This window comes from Stegodyphus dumicola, chromosome 2, assembly GCF_044657685.1.
Source record: "Stegodyphus dumicola isolate Sdum_Otavi_A_Nest chromosome 2, ASM4465768v1".
Classification (NCBI taxonomy): domain Eukaryota; kingdom Metazoa; phylum Arthropoda; class Arachnida; order Araneae; family Eresidae; genus Stegodyphus; species Stegodyphus dumicola.
Window position 1 is genome coordinate 260,472,608 of NC_140769.1, and position 22,792 is coordinate 260,495,399.

The window sequence follows — 22,792 nt, forward strand, 5'->3', positions numbered from 1 at the left end:
CCTAAAAGAATTATTCTGCTCTTAAATGGTGTGATAATTATTCAGCCACCCTGTAGGTGAGACCATTGCACTCTCAGGTACAAACTTTTTTACCATTTTTTAGATCATGAGGGGAAAAAAAATGTCATTTAAGTTCATTGTTCATTAAGATTGACTGGAATTCGTTGAATATACTTGCTGCACACAATTATTAAACTGAATGAAAAACAAAGAAATTTTTTCTAAATTTTTATTTTTAAGATATACACAAAAAGCACGATTTTATTGTGACTGACTTACAGACACAAATATTAATCATTCTTTTACACAAGTCAAAACACTAAAAACGAAACAAGCACAGACAACTGCAGATCACATAAGTACTTTGCACACATTAACTCCAAAATCTAAACTCAACTCAAAACATTAACAAAGTGAAAAAAAAAATAATACTTAAAATTATTCAGTCTTACAATAATGAGCAATCACATTTTTTTTTGTAAAAAGACTTTGATGGATAAACAACACGTAAAAATAGTATAAAATGAGAAAATGAAGTAAAAGTTAACAAATTTATTGTAAAAGATATTCATCAAAAATTATATGTAGGACATTAAAAAGATAATACATGAAGTAAAACTTGTATACTTACATCATTTAATTTTGATTTCTCTTCAATAATACATCTCTTTAATAATACTTTTAATTCAGTCAAATATTGTATTAAATGTCATGGTTATTAAAATCATTTGGAATGTAGTTTTCGCGCCAAGAAATGGCACTATACGTCAACAGAGCTTCACATATTTGGAAAATGATATGCATTCCAAAATGTAGTTAATTAGGAAAATGTAAATGGCAGCACAGTTAATATAAAACTTTGCTATTCCAAAAGCCCAAAAGCATAACTAACCAGTAGATTTTTAAAAAATTATATGTAAATGAGTATAAAGGGAGATATATATTCCAAGACAGCTTTATAATTTATTAACATGAGGTATACTTCTTAAAATGCTTACAAAATTTTACAAATGAAAAATTTTCCATTTAAGTTTTAAAAATGGCTGCATATTAGTTAAAGTACAAACAAATATATAACATCCAAACAAATCTTGGATACATCAATGATGGAATCACATACACATCAATGATTACTAGTTAAAATCAATTGTTTACACGTTTATAGATATTTTATGCAATTTTTTGTCAGAATTAAACAAAGAATTTTTTTTCTCATTCCTAAATACATAATGGATTCCTATTTCTATTAAAATAAAGCTGTAAAGCTAATTTTTATTTATGAAGGCTTCAAAAATAATTACATAATTTGTCTTTACTAAATGTGAATTAAGTAAAAAAGTTATCTTCATTTGCAAATTTATAAAAAGAATGTTTATTTAATTAAAGACTGATTAATTATGAATAATTAAGAAGACATATAAGAAGTATTTATATTTTATTTAATTAATTTTTTTGCGAAGCTATTACATTAACTAAAAATAATTCTATAGTGTTATCCTTTGCTTGTTAAGAATTCATTTAATACAAGCGTTAGCTTTAGATGAATACAAACGATATTTTATTAATATAATTTTTAAGTGGCAGCGGTATTTAATTTCAGTTATTATTATCCTAAAAAGAATATTTTTAATCTATGTATTATAGGATTCTCTTGACTTGCCTGATAGAATATAATATGCTATAAATAAAAACGGCTTCATTTGATAATATCTGATGTGAATGTTTCTTTATTACAAAAATTCTATGCCTGGGGCTCAAAGGTATTTAGTAGAAGAAAATTCGGTGAATTTTCGGATTGCATTTTACATTACAGTTTCTTAAGTATAACTTAAGAAACGTTATGTGTACTTACACATATATACTGCTGCATTATATTATTTCAAGCAGCAAAAAAAGTCAAAAACATATAAAAAAATTAACACATTTAATGCCTAGGAAGAAGATGTTCATATAACTGAAGCTTTGGATCACTGCTATTCTACTGTGTATGACGTTTTCCAAACTTTTTAACGCAGAGAAAGAGATGAATGCACATGGAACATGAGACAAGAACACAAATGTATCTATCTGTTCCGTATTTCATATAAAAAACTAATTTTAAAAGATTCCCAAAATTAAAATTGATATAAAACAATTTTGTTTATTTCTAAAACTGCAATATATATACATAAAACAAAAGCTTATTCGTAGAGAGGAAGACAAATTCAAATTAAGGCCTTTCTTCCTTCCCCCTTTTTTAGCATTTTTTGGCACATTAATTTGATCACTCACAAGCCATTTATTATAATATCACAAAAGTGTTGTAAATACTTTATCCCGTTCGCTGCCAAAGCACGATATGGTGTGCCCGTTCATACACACAAAGATCTACCTGCATTTTCATGCTTTTTAATTATTTTTCTTTGTTTTATTATTTAAATATAGATGTAACATATTTCTTTTAACATTAAATAAACTCGCACGATTATACTCGTAGTTCGCATTTCATCTGAAATAAGACTTTTGCTCCCTATGCCAACTACGAGATATCTCGGAACTAGATAAAAATACTCACCCGTTTTGCGCATTTATGAAAAACTGCACGCGCGATAGGTTGTTTTCTATTAGCCTCACATGAGTCTCTGAACAAAAATTTGAGTAGTCCGTTTATAACATTTCCCAGGTGAATAAACAAAACAACAACAAAAAATTTTAGACTTCTAAACATTTACGTATTGTATCTACGCTTTGAGAAACAAATGACCCATTTCAATATGCCAAGTCCATTATATAGTCCCTTCCTCTACGCCAAACATCTAAACACGGCCTGCTACAGCAGTACCCATATTCGGTGGTTTTGGGTAAGGCTATGAGTAACGAGTTATCTCGTACATGGCAAGTACACTCAACTGGCCAGCTACGAGTCTTCTCGTCGGTGGCAGCAAACGTGATATTCAAAATGTGTACAAAATTAGTTATAGAAGTATACCTCCTGTCAATTCATGTGCAGAAAAATGCTTTAATGAGATAAATGAAATTGATACAATGATTCAAGATTTAGTGATTCAGTTTCGTGATTATTAAAATTTTATGAAATTCAGTAATCCAGGCGATTACGCCATTTCACGTTACAATTAATGTATTTTAATTTGCTTTAAAACCCTAAAGTTTATTGAACATTTGAGTAAAATTGAGCACATAAGTTGTAAAGACTTCTCTCATACAAAAATCTAAATTTTATAAAGTCATCTTACTTGTATAAAACAAGCACCTGGGTACTGGCCCGAAGTGTAGTAAAAGTTCAAAACAGCACCAGTATCTGCAGCAGCCTTGATATTAAATTTTCAGTGAAACGTCAGAAAACCTTCAAATGGACATTTATAAAGACAGACTTCTTTCAAAATCATTTGCACTTTATCCGATTGGAAATTGCAAGTGAATGCAAATTCCTTTGGTTTACATTGTTTTACTTTTTAACTCAGCATAAGTTTTTGAAAGAAAGTCATTAAAATGTACAAAAATGTGAAAAACATTAACTTTGAGATTTGCAGTCTATAAATTGCAGTGGAATTCTGAAATCAATCCACGCACACATTAAATCTCACTACAGATACACACATACTAAATATTACTTTAAACATTCAGTCTAAAGATATGTAGAGGGTAGAAAAGTAGATTTTGAAATGTACAGAACACATCTGCCACAATGTAACATTGATGGAATCTAATAGATTGATTAATCAGTAAGGTAATAAATAACCAGGCAGTGTGATCTTATCAAATATAGGTTAAACGGAATTTTGCAACAGGCAAAACATTAGACTACTTCATTCAAGTTCTCATGTTCATGACATCTCACAGTTTTGTGTCATAAGGAACAACTGCACATGCAATAACTAAGTATGCTTTTATGCAGAAAATTCTTTATGCCTAAAAGCAAAAATAACAATTAAACTTATTTTTAAAGCAGACCTTATAATTAATTTTTTTATTTATGTATTTATTTTTAATGTTAAAGAACAGGATTTAGTTGGCAAAACTTAATCATTAATTAAATCTAATTTTTTTCTTCTTAAATGACATTTAAAAAAACTTCCCAAAGCACTGAATCAAGAATTTCCAACAGCATAGATATAGGCACCCTGGGGGGGAAGATGATGAAATTTTAAAGGGGTTCAACGGTAACATATTTTTTTTATTTATTTATTGTTCCTTAATACTTTTTTCCCATTTGCAGCGGTATTGTATGTTTATTTGATTAGTAATATAACTTACTTGTGTAAGCCTCCTGGTATACTTTGTTTTCGTGGTTTTCCCCATGTGTAACGTGTATACGAGCCAGTTTCCCTTAGAAAGTCCTCCACGAAGGCATCCCTCCCTTTAGGCAGATAGCCCTAGTGTGCTTTGCCGTAATTAAATGCACCACCTGGTATACTTTGTGGAACACAGGAAAAGAAATTAGAGTTAAGAAAAGGAGGAGGAAATGGTGATCATAGTCGATAACAGAATATATGTCGACAATTAATCGGCACAATCAAGATTGCACTGATTTCGAAAAAGTTATTAATAAAATAGATAATCCTTTATTGACTTAAAGCTGTATCATTGCATAAAATAAATGTAAGGAGGGTAAACATAAAAAAATTTACTATATTTTAAAAATCTATAATAATTTTTAATATATAAACATTTTAGGCAATTAGTAAAATATAAAAAAAGTAAAACGCAATAACGAAAGAAAACACAATCAAAAAAGTAAGAACACATAACCAGAATGGAAAACAATAAAGAGACACTATTTTTGAACGAGATGATTTAAATTAAATTAAGCAGCTTTATACCAAATATTAAAAACAATCGCCTTAGTGCATCGAGCGCCAGCCAATCAGATTAAATAAAATTGAAATTTTGTGAAATTAGAATCTGTGGTTCTGTTTCTGAAAATTTGTTTATATTTGTAAAATTAAAAATAATAAAACACACACACACAAATAAACAAAAACCTAATAAACCATTTTTCCAAAACTTCAGTGAATATTCTTAATCTAATTGTTAGATTCAAGTTATGTGTAATTATTTGTATTATATTTACGTATGTATTCCTTTAAAAGGGTTTGATGCAAGGAAAAGGTTGGGAATTTTTGCCCTATATGCTATAAAAAAAATCATTAGTTCTGGCAAAAAGTGAAAGAAAATTTCATTCTTCTTCTCAAAATTTGCTTATTTGGTAGAAGAAAAGATTAAAAACCCAGCATGGCTCAAAACTTCCAATAAATTTGTTTCCACAACAATGTTCGTTTTTCCTGAACCACATTTCAATACCCAAACGCTTGTTTTCAACTTTTATTTTATTTCATATGTACCTCAATAATAAATAAAGATGTGTAAGTGAGCTTGAAGACATTCGAATCCTTATCAAAACCGAATACTTGTTTTAAAAACCAATCAGCAGCAAGCGGCAAGAGCGCTGAATGCTGATTGCTGACATCCCACCGAATAGGGTGGCTACATATTTGTGGTTTTACCCGTGTGAAATCTGAATGTGAGTCAGTATCCTTCCCAATTCCCGGGGGGGGGGGGACCTTCTCCGAGGGACACCCGTTTTAGGCAAACAGCCTTAATGTACTTTAGAATAATCCAGATAATCTTAGTTACTTTAAATTTAAGACGGTTCCATTTTGAAACAATACGGTTCCAGTTTTGAAACTTTGTTTAATAGCTAATTATTACATTTTATTTTACACTAGTAGCTATGGATATGTAAAGATTAGTTTGAAATATGTTGTAAAGGTCTGCTTAAAATTTTTAATCAAATACCAGAAGTTATATTTATGTAGAATAATATATTATACTTTTTTAAAGTTTTCAAATATTTTACATTCTGCAAAAATGTTTTTATATAAAAAGTGTTAAATAATATTGAAGATTTGATAATACTTTGCATGTGCAAGTTGCAATATTCTGAAGCTCCTTCCACAGAAAAGGGCTGATAGCTATACTATATTTACACATTAAAAATGTAAGCCGATAATATAAATAGTCTGTAAATTAGCCTTTACAAAGTCCTTTCACAGATGCATACAACCCTGATAACAACAGTGCAAGAATGAATGCTAGATCACAAATTTTAATACATGGGTCTGGTTGGTCCCAATAATTCACAGAGGTTAACATGAGGAATTCGCGAGTGTAAATGCAATTTAACTAATGAAATGAACAGTCATGAAAGTTGATCAGCTATCAACAAATTTTGTAAAAAATATCCATCAGCTTTATCTTATAAATTACGTACTTCAGTTTTTATACGAACATTTACAAATTTGTTTTCAATAAATCCGTAAGAAATAATATAAAATTATAATAGGGATTTGAGTATAAATCTACTTTGATTACTTAGTATTCAGTCAGAAACAGCAATAGTTAAAAACAACCAAAACTTGTCAGAAATTCACAGGAATATATTTTCTTTGGCCATATTATTCTATGATAAGATAAATTTAAAATCAAAATTACAATTGTTGTATTTAAAATGCACATGCTCCTCCTTATAATAAAGTATCATATTTTACTATTCCATCGTACTTCGCGTCGTAAACAAACTTGCTTTCTTTTCATTTTGCATTACAGTATAATTTTTATTACATGGTAAGAAATAATTTAAAACACATCAGGGTTTATACTTTTGAAATTCAGAATTATCCTAGTGAATTAATTTGATAAAGTAAGTACATCGAAATTATAATGAAATACCAAATTTTTGAAATGTTATTTGATATGTTTAAAAAATTAACTCTGACGGAAAAAACAAATTCTGAAGTGCAAATTAAGTTTAATACCACACTTTCCCCCCTCCTTTGCACGAGGAAAAACATATTAAATATTCCAAAACTAGATGACATATAGAAAACGCAAAACTAAACACATACTTGAAAAATGAAATGAGTACAATTATGATTTTAAATGATAACTAAATGATGAAATGTTATCAGCTCGCACTGTATCACAGCTTTAACGCGGTATCAGTCAGAAAAATTAATAAATTTTTGAATAGTCAAGACCTTTTCTATATCCCTTCCTGAGATTTCTTACGTTATGCAAAACTCTACAAAAACAAATAAAATAATAAAAAAAGACATATCAATGCATATTTGTAGGTAAAGCAAATACAAAAATCAATCACTTTTTCATTATAATAAAAATGCATATTACTTTAGTTAACATTTTCAACTTTTGAGCATGATATTGAAGACATTCTCAAATATAGTTTTATGTTTTACTATAAAACACTTTGCCCAATAGTAATTAATACTCAAAGTATTAATTTCACATAAATTTCATTCAAAAGTAACATAGTTGTGTAATGCTACTTTCAAACTTTTGATAAGAACACTAAAAATTACAGTTCAAAAGTCCAACTATATTTAGTTGACTTTCGCATACGTGGGGTAAAACACATCATTATTCCAAAGATGACAGTTTTCATATGGCAAAAACAAACTGCGGATTTGATCTCCGATCATATTAATGAAATTTGATGCCATCAAGATTTCTCCGCGTATCTCTGGTCGACCATAACGAACAAAACTGTAAAACAAATCTTGCATGTTCTTTTCGAATTTTACATCAGCTGGAGCCATGGGTTTTAAGTACTGATCAAGCAGACCAAAGATTGCAGCAATGTCCATGCCGTGAACAGATAGGTGAGCAGCATAACTATCATTTGAGAACTGGATGGGTGAACTTGGTTTGTAATCCACAACGTACCAGTAAGAACCTGTCTGCAGAACTTCTCCTAGTGCTTCAGCAAGTCTCTCAAGTGGGCATAATGTTCTAACGTCAGAAACCTGAAATATAATGTATAGTGTTACAGCCTATAATTCATAATGACTTTGACACCACCAACGACGATTACTGACTTTTCCTGCAGAAATCTTTCAATGTTTAGTTAACCTGATAGATACTATCTGGTACTAGCTAGACTCTTCTAAGAAGGAGGGTCAGTAGACTAGACCAGACATTTATTTCAGTTTCGGTTTATTTCAGTTTCGATTTATTTCAGTTTATTTCAGTTGACATTTATTTCAGTTTCGGTTTATTTCAGTTGACATTTATTTTAGTTTCGGTTTATTTCAGTTGACATTTATTTCAGTTTCGATTTATTTCAGCTGACATTTATTTCAGTTTCGGTTTATTTCAACTGACATTTATTTCAGTTTCGGTTTATTTCAGTTGACATTTATTTTAGTTTCGGTTTATTTCAGTTGACATTTATTTAAGTTTCGATTTATTTCAGCTGACATTTATTTCAGTTTCTGTTTATTTCAGTTGACATTTATTTTAGTTTCGGTTTATTTCAGTTGATATTTATTTCAGTTTCGGTTTATTTCAGCTAATATTTATTTCAGTTTCGGTTTATTTCAGTTGACATTTATTTCAGTTTCGATTTATTTCAGCTGACATTTATTTTAGTTTCGGTTTATTTCAGTTGACATTTATTTCAGTTTCGGTTTATTTCAGTTGATATTTATTTCAGTTGACATTTATTTTAGTTTCGGTTTATTTCAGTTGACATTTATTTAAGTTTCGATTTATTTCAGCTGACATTTATTTCAGTTTCTGTTTATTTCAGTTGACATTTATTTTAGTTTCGGTTTATTTCAGTTGATATTTATTTCAGTTTCGGTTTATTTCAGCTAATATTTATTTCAGTTTCGGTTTATTTCAGTTGACATTTATTTCAGTTTCGATTTATTTCAGCTGACATTTATTTTAGTTTCGGTTTATTTCAGTTGACATTTATTTCAGTTTCGGTTTATTTCAGTTGATATTTATTTCAGTTGACATTTATTTTAGTTTCGGTTTATTTCAGTTGATATTTATTTCAGTTTCGGTTTATTTCAGTTGACATTTACTTCAGTTTCGGAAATATATATCGTTTTACTGGTAATGTAATGTAATATATGAGTGTGTTGCAACCCTCCTGACCGAAATTAATCGGTCTCATGGTTAAAGCAGCACACCTAACACAAGTTGAAACAAAAATACATTTAAAAACATAAAAAAAATCCCAACACTCTTCCACTGCCATTTGCCATTTATAAAGTTCAGCAAATCCTTTACAGATCTAAACTCTTTCCCACGGCAACAGAACTGCTTTATGTAGCCTGCAGCAATAGAATTCGTTTAAAATAATTCATTTAAATGTAAATTATTTTACAGCACACATTTATAACTGCAAAGCATAAAAATCTGATGTAGGCACCACACGGCCAATTAAATGACACAATTCTTTTCTGCACTTCATTTAAACTTATGTCCTCGAATTATTCTAACTTACTTAACCGATTCCGTCACAGATGCTAACCGATGTTTTTCGGTCTCAAAAAATATTTGAAGTCTAACTTCACTAGCAGAAAAACGAAGATTTTAATTTACAAAAGCTTAATCAGACCCATTCTTACATACTCTGCTGAGACCTGGGCAATGATCTAAAAAGCTAAAAGTATCATTTTTGTCTTTGGAAGAAAAATTTTGAGAAGTATTTTTGGTGGCATAAAATATAACAATATCTGGAGAAGATGAACTAACTCTGAACTCTATAAATCTTTTAAAGAAACAGATATAGTAAAATATATAAGGATTCAGAGAATAAAATGGGCAGGACACCTGTGCAGAATGGATGAAAATCGAGTAACTAAAAAGATCTTCTCTGTCAGACCATTCGGCACCCAATAAAGAGAGAGACCTAAACTTAGGTGGCTCGACTGTTTAGGAAACAGACTTAAGAATTTAAAAAATAACCAAATGGATGTCCATGGCCAGGGCAGGGATAGATGAGCTTGGAATTCGATTCTGAGGAAGTGCCCATCCTGGGCTGTCTGGCCATTGAAGAAGACTTAACCGATCCCTCAAGACAAGTTGAAAAAAAAATCGCAAATTTTGATATTAAATATCCCGATTAAATTTTGCCATAATTTAATAAGTCATGTCGCGTAAACACAGATTTTTTTTCCATATAAAATTTACAATTAAGTAACTAGAATCTGTGTTACCGGCAATGACTGAAAGCCAACATTCTATAGAAAAACATACAATTCTAAGCATTGTACTCGTATATAGGAATACCGGAAACTAGACGGCAGTATATGAAACGTTTCCATTTCACACATTTCCTAGGCATTCTGTAGAATACCAAATGGCAAATATGCAAAGTATGAAGTGCATCTCCGATTCGTCACATAGCAAGGCACGTGACTTTTATCGCTCGCCTCAGGCTCCGAATTTGCCATTTGCATTTTGTGCTATGTTCGAGAATGTCAAAATACGCAGTTTTACTTAAATTTGTTCAACAAAGAGTTAGAATTATTCTGTGCTAGATGAAAATGGAAGAGCAAGGTGTAATATTGGAAAAGAAGTTACGGTCAATAGACATGCAACAATGATTCGACTAGGAATTACCCAGAGTTCGAATTAACGCTGCAAAAAAACAATTTGTTCTTAACCGAAACTACTTACTAGAAGTTATTAAATGATGTAAAAGAAAAGGTAAAATGACTACTAGGAGGGAGCCCCGAGACTATTTGTTGCTGAATCGCTATGAAGTGATTTTCGTGAAAACAAATCAATGTTAAAGAAGGCGTCAGTACTATACAGCAAAAGTCTCAAACTGATATTGCATGTGGACCCAATACACAACCTGAAAATAGCTGACGGGGGCAGATTTTTATTTTAACAAAAGAAAAATCTGTTAACAAAGTAAAAAAAAAACAAATCGAATAAATTTCAAATTTCGCTTACTAAATTTTATCGAAACGTACATTAACAATAACAATAATATCGGAATGGAAAATAAATCAAATTTATGTTTATTTTTTTATCTGAAATCTAAAGTTTGGTACCTGCAAGACAATTTTAATTGTGACACCTTGTACGTTAAACATACAGAGAGCTAAATATCAAACTTTCAAATTAATATTTATTCCAAATAATTCTAATATGTTTAATTAATCATTAAATAATTTAATTTAAACTAAAAATAAACAAATCATGAAAAATTATAAGTTTTCATAATTTTCCAAATTTTGACCAATCACCCACTAGGAGAAAATTTTCGACGTGGAACAAAATTTGAGAATATATGATGGCAAGGTATCTATCTATTTATTTTTCTCCGATGCATAAATAGTATAAATACATACGTTTGTATGCAAATAATTATAAACTTCTTTATTTCTTATTACAGTTTGGCAACAGATGGTATTTCGATTCTGATAAAGTTTATAGCCCTGAGGAGAAATCACCGGAAATTATCTTCTGTACGGACTACACATGTTCATCGGTCCATCGGGCTTTATTCGTATTGATTTTCAACTCTGAGAGTCATATATATGTATTCCCAAACGAAGCCCTTATTCACAGCGCAAAAATTTGTAGCTAAGCGTTTCTTGAGAAGAACGAATAAAAATTAATAAAATTTATATTTTCAAATCTTTTAATAAGATTTATATCACACTGTAAATTTAGCCCATTTGTAGGTTTTTTGATGGGTTATTTATGTTCGCTTTTAATGGAAATTAATATAATGCGAAGATAGGCTTCAAATAACTAAAAATCTAAAAATCTTTGCATCAATGTATCTGCCACCATAGCCCGGACAGTAAAGTTCCCGAACACTGGTAATTCGGTCCGAGGTTCTAAACTCGCGAACAGCCTGGCTGCATGAGCGTTTTCGTGTTTTTCCCCATGTGTAACGTGTTAATACGAACCAGTTTCCCTTAGAATGTCCTCCACGAAGGCATCTTTCTCTTGTAGTGCCTGAAGGCGGAACACGTAAATAATAATAATAATAATAATGTATCTGCAATAAATACACAATTGAAATGATTTTGCGGGCTGCATAAAACTGCATCCAAGCCGCCCGCATGCGGCCAGCCAGTTTGAGATAACTGATTTACAGTATTATGTCATGAACTCTGAGTTATTTCATGTACTTCATGAAGCTCATTTGGCTATTCGACCTGGAGGACGTGATAGGATATTGAAATAACTTTCAACCAACTACAAAAAAGTTACATGTCATGATATTGAACTGTGCATCTACCTCGTGACGCAAGCCTTTTAAATAATAGTCTTAGAATGATCTTTTTTCTTACTTTGCTTCAATAGCATTTGCAATTGTATAGAATGCCTAGGTAATATATACGATGCTTAGGGAAAGTCTATACAGTTCTCCTACTTTGCCTGAAAATACGAAGCATTCTATAAAATAAGGTCTTCCATAGAATTTCAGCCGGCTTCTATGGTCTATGTGCAATTAGATATCGAATCTTTGGGTTTTGCTTTTTTTTACTTTAAATGAAATTCAGCCGCCCAGACGAGTGCAGGGATGGGTCAACTCCGGCCCGCTGGAAGGTTTTATCCGGCCCTTGGATAGAATTTCAATTTGCCGTTCCGAGGCAAATTAAAAGAAATGTGTATTTATATATTATATACAACCTCCTTTTCTACTTTCTTTAAATATTATTTTGTTCTTCATATTTTTCAAAGGACTGATGATCTTTTTACTTTCTTTATTTTTGTTCTAAAAACATAAATTGACGGAAATAGCAAGCACAGACAGCTTCCAGTTGATAAAGTGTTAAAAGTGGAAGTTCTTTGTTAGTAATAGCTGTAGACTGGCGCAAGCAAGCATTAACTCTTTCTCGGGGAGTAGACATATGGGGATCCTATATACGTGAATTAGACCTCTTAAAAAAACGTAATCTTAACTTAAAACTTAATAAGAAAACTTAATCCGTTCACTGGGCAGCTAACTAAGAACGACTTGTCTCATTCCCCAAAGTTAAATTCAATACCCTCAGTAAATGAAGAGAAGCTTAAGAATTATGAAGATCGCTTGAAAAAACTGCATTTTGAGTTCGAACGAAGATTTCAAGATTTCAGTGACATTCAACAGAATTGGATAATTTTACCATGCCTTTCAACGTAAATTGTGAAACAATGAGGTCAGTTGCAGCTTGAATTAATTGAGTTGCAATCTAACAATCATCTGAAGCAGTTTTTCTAAATATGCCAAAGTTAGAGTTTTATAAATCCTTATCGAAAGTAAGCTTCCCAAATTTAATATCTCACGCCCAGAAAATCAGTGCTATGTTTGCTTCATCTTATACAGTGAACAAATGTCTTCAACGATGAATCTTAGAAAGAATTATTTCAGAAGTAAACTGACAGATGAGCATTTACCCTGTACATCTTCCCTTCGAAATTCAATATAAGGAACTTTTAAAAATGAAATCGCAATTTTATTCTTCTCATTAACATATTTAAATTGTAATACTTGTATATATATATTTTTTAATTTTAGAAAAAATTATCTTGGGCCGCCAAACTTTTTATTTTCGATTTTTGGCCCGCGAACGAAAACGTTTGCCCCTCCCTAGTATAGTGGCTAGGGGAGCCTATTGCAATACCGAAGGGCCTGGGTTTGAATCCTGGAGAAGGCATGGCTGTAATTTTCCATCCCTACATAGGAGGTAACGGTGTCCACCTATTAAATGCTTCCACAATAAAGTGGCCACCACTTCCGGCCTTAGTAGTGGCCAAGCTTAAGTCGGCTAAATGCACACCAATAGAGGAAAAAATTTAATGAAACTTTTAATTTAATTGCACAGATTGACTCATTATTACTACTCATACATAAATCATTACTATTATGCATAAATTCATACATTACCATTGAATGGAATTGCTGAAGTGGCGTTGATGAATTCTGAATGTAGAATTGTAGTGCTGCCACAGTCACATTGTCACTGATGGATTCCAATTTTTCACTGACGTAATCACTAAAATCTGTCCAAGTCCATTTATCGAGGTCTGGAAGTATTTTGGACGAACCAGATTCTTGTGCAGCAGAACCTAGAATAGAAATGTCCTATTTAAACACAAGAAAATGAATCCATGCCAATGAAAATGCCTTCATAATGCTCAGTTTGTGCATTTCATCCACAGAATGCAATTACTGCCATTACAGTTAATTAGAACTGAAAACACCGCCGGAGAAAACGTCGCAGAGAAAACAATGCAAGGCGAAAACATCGTGGTACAAAAAATCGAGAGCACAGGGAAAACATCACAACTATGAAACATCATGGTACAAAATTATCGTCGTCGAAAATAAAGCGGCTCAAAAACTTCGCAGTTTTTGCATCGTAGCAAAAAATAAAGCATCTGCAAATCAACACATGATGATAACGTCGCAGACATACGTTTTACCTTGTGCAGTTAACTTAGCTCTTTTTTTTTTTTTGTAATATTTTAAAGCTATATTTTTCATGAAAAATAACCAGTAAAACTTTTATAAAAAATTAATTTATTAATGACCTTTATTAGTTAAGTGGGTTTAAAATTTTATTAAGTGCTACAAGTTGCATTAATTTTCCGGTCATTTTCAGTTTTTAAATGTTTAAGTTTCTTCCTTAATTTTTCAATCTTTACTTACTTATTTTTCCTTACTTTTTTTAATTCAAAAATATGAAATGTAAAAGTAAAAACATTCCTCTTTCATTCTTGCCCTCACAAATCATTATACGAATATGCATTTAAAACTTTTAAAGCCTAAAAACTGCATGTCTGCTGTGTTATCGTCATGCGACGATTTGTATAAAAGCTTTGTTTTTGTCACGATATTTTCGATGTCGATATTTTTAAACTGAAGTTTCTGAATCACTTTTAGGCGACAATATTTTGTACAACGAGGTTTCAGAACTGCGATGTTTTTCTCTTTGCTTTTTTTTTCTAACCACAGTATTTTATACGAGGACGTTTTCGCCTTGAGTTGCTTTCTATGCAACGTTTTCGTCCACAATGTTTTTGGAGGACACCTTACAGTTAAAACAGAAAACACAAAAATGGATGAATGAAACATGAAAAACCTGAGAATGTAAACAAAACAGCTAAAAATGTCAGTCTTCAGGTTAGCAGATATTATAAGATATATGCAGATACATGCAGCATCATAAAATCTGTCAAATTAGATATCAAATCATGGACTCACCTAGAACAACTGGTACTTGTTGTATATCTCCAGCTTTCCACATATTGAAAGGTGTATTATACAGAATGTTGCCTAAAAATACACAAGAAAAGTTAATCAAAATTATGATTTGTTTATTAATCTCTACATATAATAAAAGAAAGAGTCTGTCTGTGTGTGTGCCTTTCGTTCGCGCTGCGCGTAAGCTAATAGACCCACAGCTACGAAATTTGGTACATAGGTGCATCTAGATAAGAGCCAGTGCACCTCGAAGCGAGTTTTTCAAAATTCGAATTCGAATTTTTTTTATTTTGTGTTTTGTGACGAAATCGCGTCATTTTGAGACATAATGGGCTATAGCAGTGCTCCGCAACCTTTTCTCACCTGCGACGCACAAAAAAATCTTTCTGAAATTTCGTGGCACACCAAAGAGGTTTGATCTTTACATTATGGTAACTTGGCGTTTTTTTGGCGAAAATTTGGCGACCAACTCTCCTACAGCAACCCTCTATTTTTTTTTTTTTTTTTCCGACGCCATTTTGTCTTCACGAAGTAAAGACATGTTTCTTTTCTTTTTATCTACTGAACACTTCTTCCAACAATCTACTAGCCGAATTACACTTATGCTAGAAATTTTATCTAACAAAACTGCTTAATCATGACAAATATTCACTGCAAAATTGGGAAAAAGTGCACAATACCATACTCCTTACGCGTTTTTCAAAATAACACATACACATAAACCATGTACACGCCGACTTATTTTTACTTAAAAAAACATCCCAGAATTGCACAAAAATGGCATTGCGCACACTCTTCACTATATCCATGTACACTGCTTTTTTTCTCATAAATTAGAAAAATTTCACGAAAATACATGATAATTTTCTCAATCTTTAAACCCGGTAAAAAGAACATATATGAAATTACCTGATCGCGAAAAAGTATTTACCCTTTCCAAATATGAACATTTCCACATATAAAATAAATAAAATATCCAAAAACTTTTACCTCTAAATCATCTATTACATTATACACGTCACCAACGAATTCATACCGCAAACATTACAAATACTTAGTATCAAATATTTAAATTATTTCCATGCACGTTTACTTCAACTTAAACGTATACCAAATTCCTACAAACATAAAATTCACAAAATAACTATCATTTAATTAAAATATAATTAAATTCAAAAACACTACTTAAAATATAAATGAGCACATACATTAAATTAATAAAAATTACCTTACAATCCTAATTACTTTAAACTAAATCATTGCTAATAACAATTTTCCCAATAATACCAAATTCCTTTACTTCCACCTTACATTTAGAACAATGCATAAAAATAGTATCCTCAAATAATTAAAAATACTAACTTACCTCATCTTCTTCAGAATCTTGATTACGTGTCCGATGAACTTTTCTTTAGTTACGGCCATGGGATCCAAAAATTCACGAACACTGTTTCACACAACACAGAATAAACCAAATACAAAATTTCCAGATTTTTTCCCGATTTCCCCCCTTTTCCGATTAAAGAACCGTAATTCGTCCATTAATATCACATGACATATCCCATGATCTCTCATTTCCCTCACACAAAATAATGCGTAATCGGAACTGAGTACTGCTCACATTATTACCAAAGTCCCAGGTAGTAACCTTTATCGCCTCCAAAATGTCGCCAAACTACCAGTTACCATATTGTAAAGATCAACCCCCAAAGAGTTCCGAGTTATCGAGGAAGTGCCGAAAAAATTCAAATGCTGACACAGTTACAATCACACACACAACCATACAACAGTGAAATATATAAAAACATTTAAAATAGACATTATTAAGGAAAAAAAATTGTCATTGTGTATTAAATACATGATAAAAAATTGCAAAATGTCAAATACATGTATCTGATTGCGGCACACCTATATCCTACTCATGGCACACCAGTGTGCCGCGGCACACCGGTTGCGGAGCACTGGGCTATAGGAAAGCGAGATTTTACTCTACACACTTCATTTTCACACCGTCATGAAACGTAGGCACTTAGCTATTTTACGAACTTAAAATAAATTTCGTGTTTCAATAAATCGATTGAATACGAATTTATCGAACAAAGTGAGCTTAACACCTTTTCAACGGGATTTTTTCTAAAAAAGTTTATTTTAAAAAATGTACAGCTTATTTTTCTTTGATTTTTGGACACGTTAAACTTTCATCCTTGCGACTGCTTTTACAAAAAGAATTTTGGAAAAATGATAATATTTTGCATTTTAAAAAAAAAATTTAAATGAAGCTTCCGAGTACACTTTTCACATCTCTCATCTTTAAAAATGTGATTTTGGCAACAATTTTCCTTTCTTATTGTTGTTGATAGATTTTTGATGAAATCGCATCATTTTGAATAGTTTCATTCTTTTAGAAATATGAGTTTGGCAACAATTTTTCATCGTATTTCTTATGTCACTGTTTTTAAGAGGTTGGCATATTTCATTGTCATTTTTTTTATGTATAATACATTTTTATTGATTTTTTTTTTTTTGATAACGTTGCTGTGCAGAGTAAAATTCTGCGCGGAATTTTTTGTTTTTTGAGTTGCTTTCATGTCATTTTTTGCTTATTTTATTGTTCGTAAGATATTGAAAAGTTTTGCATAATTTGTTTTCTTCAACGGAAAGTTGGTTAATTTTTTAATTATGATAATTAATATTTGTATTAAGGGATATAGCTTATTTCATTGTAATTTTTTTCTCTTGAAAATATAAGATAAAATATCATTAATTATATTTTGCTTTTCAGAATTTTTTGGTTTTTGTATTCTTTTATGTTATTTATTGCTCATTTCACTGTTTAAGATATTGGAAAGTTTTGAGTGATTTTTTTAGGAAACAAAGTTCTTAACCTCCTTTATACCATTTGAGTTCTTATGATTTTGCAAAGGGAAGTTGGTTAGTTTATTTATTAGGATAATTAATATTTGTATTAAGGGATGTTGCTTATTTCATTGTAATTTTGTTATACGTAATAACTTTTTTTTTATGAAGTTGTTCTGCAGAGTAAAATTCTACGCAGTTTTTAAATTTAACGTTTGGTGTGTTCGCTTCAGCCATTTTTCCGGTACATTTAAAAGCCAGACGAAGGCTGGCAGCGAAGCTGCTAGTAAAGAAATAAGACAAAACCGGAAACTGTGAAGTACAGTGATAGTTCGTGTTCTATTTCGCCCATACAAAAAATATACAGGTAAATTTAAAATTATAAATATCTAATTTATGCGATTCCAGTATGCTAATTGTAAGTGAAATTTTCTTATTTGTAACAAATGTGGATGGTATGAAAGAAATCGATATTCCCCAATTCTATTTTTGCAAAATATGTAAAAAGTTTTTAACTTGAAACGAATTAAAGGAGACAAATCCAAGCTTCTTTTTACCAGTGTATTTCGAGCTAGCACAGTTCAAACAAGACTCCTGCCCCCCCCCAAAGAAAAAACGTTTTCATTTGAATTTTAACTCAAAAGCTACTATTTGAAAATAACAATCAACCTAAATTTAATATTAACATGTCGTTTTTAAGACCACAACGTTTGAAACAGTTTCAATGCAAAAAGTAAAATTCTAAGTTCAGAAATTATTCTCGATTTTATCTTTAGTATTGGGTTAGCAGCAAGAAAGTATTTTCGGTTCTCTGGTATGAAATAATACTTAAACTTATCTATAGAAAAAAAAAAAAGAACTTTAATCAGTCTGTTCTGTTCATCTTTCTGTTAATTTTCTGATCCCACGCTCATAGATCATCTGCTCTTTATCAGCAAAAACTTCAACCAAATCCGATTCGAGGTCATTCTTATTACTGAAATTTTTACACTTTAAGATAGTTTGTAAACTTCGAAATAAATGATAATCCGATGGTGCAAGGTCAGGGCTATATGAGGTATGAGACATCACTTCCCAACAAAGCTCCAATAATTTCGTACGTGTCGCTAAAGATGTGTGAGGCCAAGCATTGTCAGGGTGGAACATGATTCCTTTGATATTTGCCAATTATGACCAATTCTCTTTGATTGCTTGCTCCAGTTTCATAAGTTATTGGCAACAAACATCTGAGTTGATCATTTCGTCACTTGGAAGCAGCTCAATAACACCTTTGTAACCCCGTCGAAATAACAGCATGATACTTTTCTAAAGCAATTTAGCTTTCGTTATGATTTGTCATGCTTGGACCATAGTCTTTTTCCACTAATATTATTGTAGAAGATCCATTTTTCATTGTCGACGATAATTCGTTTCAAAAGAAGGTCGACTGCATTACGCTTTCAGTACGTATCGCAAATATTGATCAGCTCTGTTAAGTGAAATTCTTTCATAACGGAACCCAAATATGGAGCTTCTTAAGCTTCTTTCATTTGATAAAAATTTCAATAAAGAGTTCTGGTTTTTTGAAGATGTATTATTTGCACATGGTTTTCACATTTAATACATAACTTCCATTACATTGCTACGTGCTTACGGGTTCGTAATGGATTGAATACACATTAAACAGATGACTGCTTGATGAAATGTATTTTGCCAAGAGAAACGTTTTACAGTTCTATGCACATTAAACAGATGACTGCTTGATGAAATGTATTTTGCCAAGAGAAACGTTTTACAGTTCTCTGCACATTAAACAGATGACTGCTTGATGAAATGTATTTTGCCAAGAGAAACGTTTTACAGTTCTCTGCACATTAAACAGATGACTGCTTGATGAAATGAATTTTGCCAAGAGAAACGTTTTACAGTTCTATGCACATTAAACAGATGACTGCTTGATGAAATGTATTTTGCCAAGAGAAACGTTTTACAGTTCTAAGACTTTTCCCACTAACTAGTACTATAACAGTTCTTCTCAGTATGGCAGACCACAATCAGTAGTTAGTTACCTCTTCAAACTACTAACAATTCTCGAAATTGCTGGAAGGCATACATAGTTACAGTTACATAGGAATTGGACTAGTCACAGTTATATACGTATACGAACCAAAATATCACCAAATGATTGCTAAACTTGGCGACAAAGATTAGTCGCGTGAACCATCGCCAGCTTGGCGATTGGTGAGATGGGCCATTTACCATAATGTTAGATGGTCTAGCCTCTGGAATCCTGTTTATCTGGCAAATGCTTCACACTCTTGAGACCTTTCATGTTACATTATACAAGATATACTATAATTTACATATAATTTCACTAAAATTATTTACATGCATACAAAATTCGTAAAAATATCATAGCCATTGCACATTTCGCGAGAATTTACCTATAGTGCTGAAAAGAAATAACTACTATTTCAGGCACAATAAATTAATTACAAGAATACAAAAAAAAGAGGGAGGGGTAGCTATTTACAATCATCAGTGTTAACATATCAGTTATCAGACAATCGTCGCGCCACTCTCACCTAAAATTAACTGCATCTTGTTTTAGAAACTTTAAAATTAAACTGTTTGATTCTCGTACCAACCACAACAGTATTAATTGAACCCATACTAATGCACTTTTTTTTGGATTTGTAAATAATGTGAATATATATCTGAACCACATCATTCATTAACTTTTAATAATATAATTAAAAAATGACTTATACCATCAACTACGACCATAACAGGGGATTGCTCTTCTTCAGAACTGGGAAGATCAGTTGACCAATCGGAAGCCCAGAATCCTGGAGTGGCTGCCAAAACTTCTTCCGAAGTTTTGTTATATAAGCACCATAAACTGTCACAATTTATTTTCCTAAAAATTTTAAAATACATTAGTTAGCAAGCAAGTCTTTACACTTTAAAAATGATAAATGGTTTGAAGAGGTAAATAAGTTTACTGACAGTATGAAAATATTTGAAGACGGCAAATGCAAATTTGTTTAAACAATTTATCACACGTAAGTCAGAGCTTATTCAAACCAAAACATACGAAAAAATAATACAGTGCTTCAGAGTATTAGAAGAACAAAATCCAAGCAAGCAGTTCTTTTGCAAGCACGGGTAATAGAACTCACAGACAAATGGACTAACTAATGTATAATGTATTTTGTGATAGTAGTGTTGTTCATTTTGCAAGAAAAGACTTTTATGATAATTTTCTGCATTGGTCTACAAATGCATAAAATCACCATTATAGTAACACAGTTAGATTATTATAAGAAAGTCTTTGTTCTTTGAATTGAAGAGAGTTAAACATAGTATCATGCAAAGTAATTTAAGCAGTAAAATAAATTTTCAGAGTTCATAAATTTTGATATTTATTCTTCTTATACTGAACAAAAACAATCACTGAAATTGGTCACACATCGTTAAATTAATGTACAATTCTATAAATTCTATGTTGGTACATATTCTTGTGATGTATAGTTTAATTAATTATGGCAAAGCACATACAGGTTGTCTGCTTAAAGGGAGGTATGCATTCGCAGATGACTCTCTCGTATTTATGCTACGCATAGGGAAAAACCCATGGACCTTATAAGAAAGGTTATCTCTTATAAGGTCCATGGAAAAATCACGAAAACAACCATGCAGCCAGCTAGCTATCTGCTAGAGACCCACCGAGAGCTTGCATGACTTCTTACATTAATTAACCAGGTATTTTGATTTCAGCCTTTACTAAAACTTTTCTTTTCTGTATTCCTCACCAGAATACAAATGAGTAGCCAATATTTAAATTGAGGTTTTTGGATTTTAAGACAAAACGTGTTTCTGGCATTGCGGGAGCGGTAAGATTGTTAGTTTCCTGCCAACTGTGATAGTTGTAATTGTTCGGCACTGGGTTCTATCGCTGCTGACAGTTAAATTCTGATGCTACGGTAGAGTAGTGAGTCAGCTTCTAGCATCGTAATTAATTGTGGAGCCTTCGACTATTGTTCCTCTTCTCCTGTTTAACTTAAATTCGTCAGCTCTATTTTATTTTGCATCGCCAAGAGTTGTGGAATAGCAGCACAAGAGAGTGCCTTTGTGTTGCCAATCTTGCTTAAATAAAAAGATTATTTTTAAACCTTCTCACGACTTTGCCGAAGTTTCAGACATAGCGATAATTCGCTTCACATCTGTTAAGCACAACAGATCAAGTGAAGACCTACAAGCTCTTGTTAGAAGTGTGCCAGCACAGTTCTGCCCCCTTTTAAGGGAACTCGTACACCTTAAACCCCTCATGATCTTCGAATATATGACAGTTGCGAGAATTGGGATATTTTATTTATTTTAAAAGCAATTACTTCCAATTTTTTACAGCTGACTACATAATATAGCTGCTTTGGAAACTAGTAACCAGAAAGTTTGTGTTGCCACAAATATTTTTGTAATTTAATCCTCTTTGTGACAAAATATTTCGCCATGCTTCCACCTTGCGCGCATGATATTTTAAAAATGGCTAATGGTACATACTTGAGATTTGATGGAATTCTTTATATGGGCACTATTTTCTAACTGAACCAACAATCTGATGAATATTTTAATATTGAAAAATTTTATGGACGAAAACATTAAAAATTTTTTTAATAAAATACATTTTATAAACTCAACTCAAAATAAAATAAAAATTTAGCGTGAAAATTTTAGAATTTTAGGTTCACAGTAGTTTCCAGATGTTATAAAAGCTATATATTAAATATGGAATTAAATTATGAAACAGAATGTTTTAAACTGTGCGCGCAAGTTGGAAACATGACGAAAAATGCTGTCACAAAACGGATTAAATTATAAAAATATTTGTGTCAACACAAACTTCCTGATTACTATTTCAGAAAG

At 31.5% G+C, this 22,792-nt stretch overlaps 1 protein-coding gene across 1 annotated transcript in view; it reads right to left on the reverse strand.

The window, feature by feature from the left end:
* Positions 1-200: 200 nt before the first annotated feature.
* LOC118190340 (neurotactin-like) overlaps positions 201-22,792 on the reverse strand; it is a 177,520-nt gene continuing 154,928 nt past the window's right edge. Inside the window, exons 6-9 of the mRNA XM_035361045.2 lie at positions 20,638-20,786; positions 15,032-15,103; positions 13,712-13,893; positions 201-7,823 (exon numbers count right to left, since the gene is read on the reverse strand). Coding sequence (XP_035216936.1) covers positions 7,401-7,823; positions 13,712-13,893; positions 15,032-15,103; positions 20,638-20,786 — 826 coding nt within the window. The 3' untranslated portion in view covers positions 201-7,400. The remainder of the gene's footprint in view (positions 7,824-13,711; positions 13,894-15,031; positions 15,104-20,637; positions 20,787-22,792) is intronic.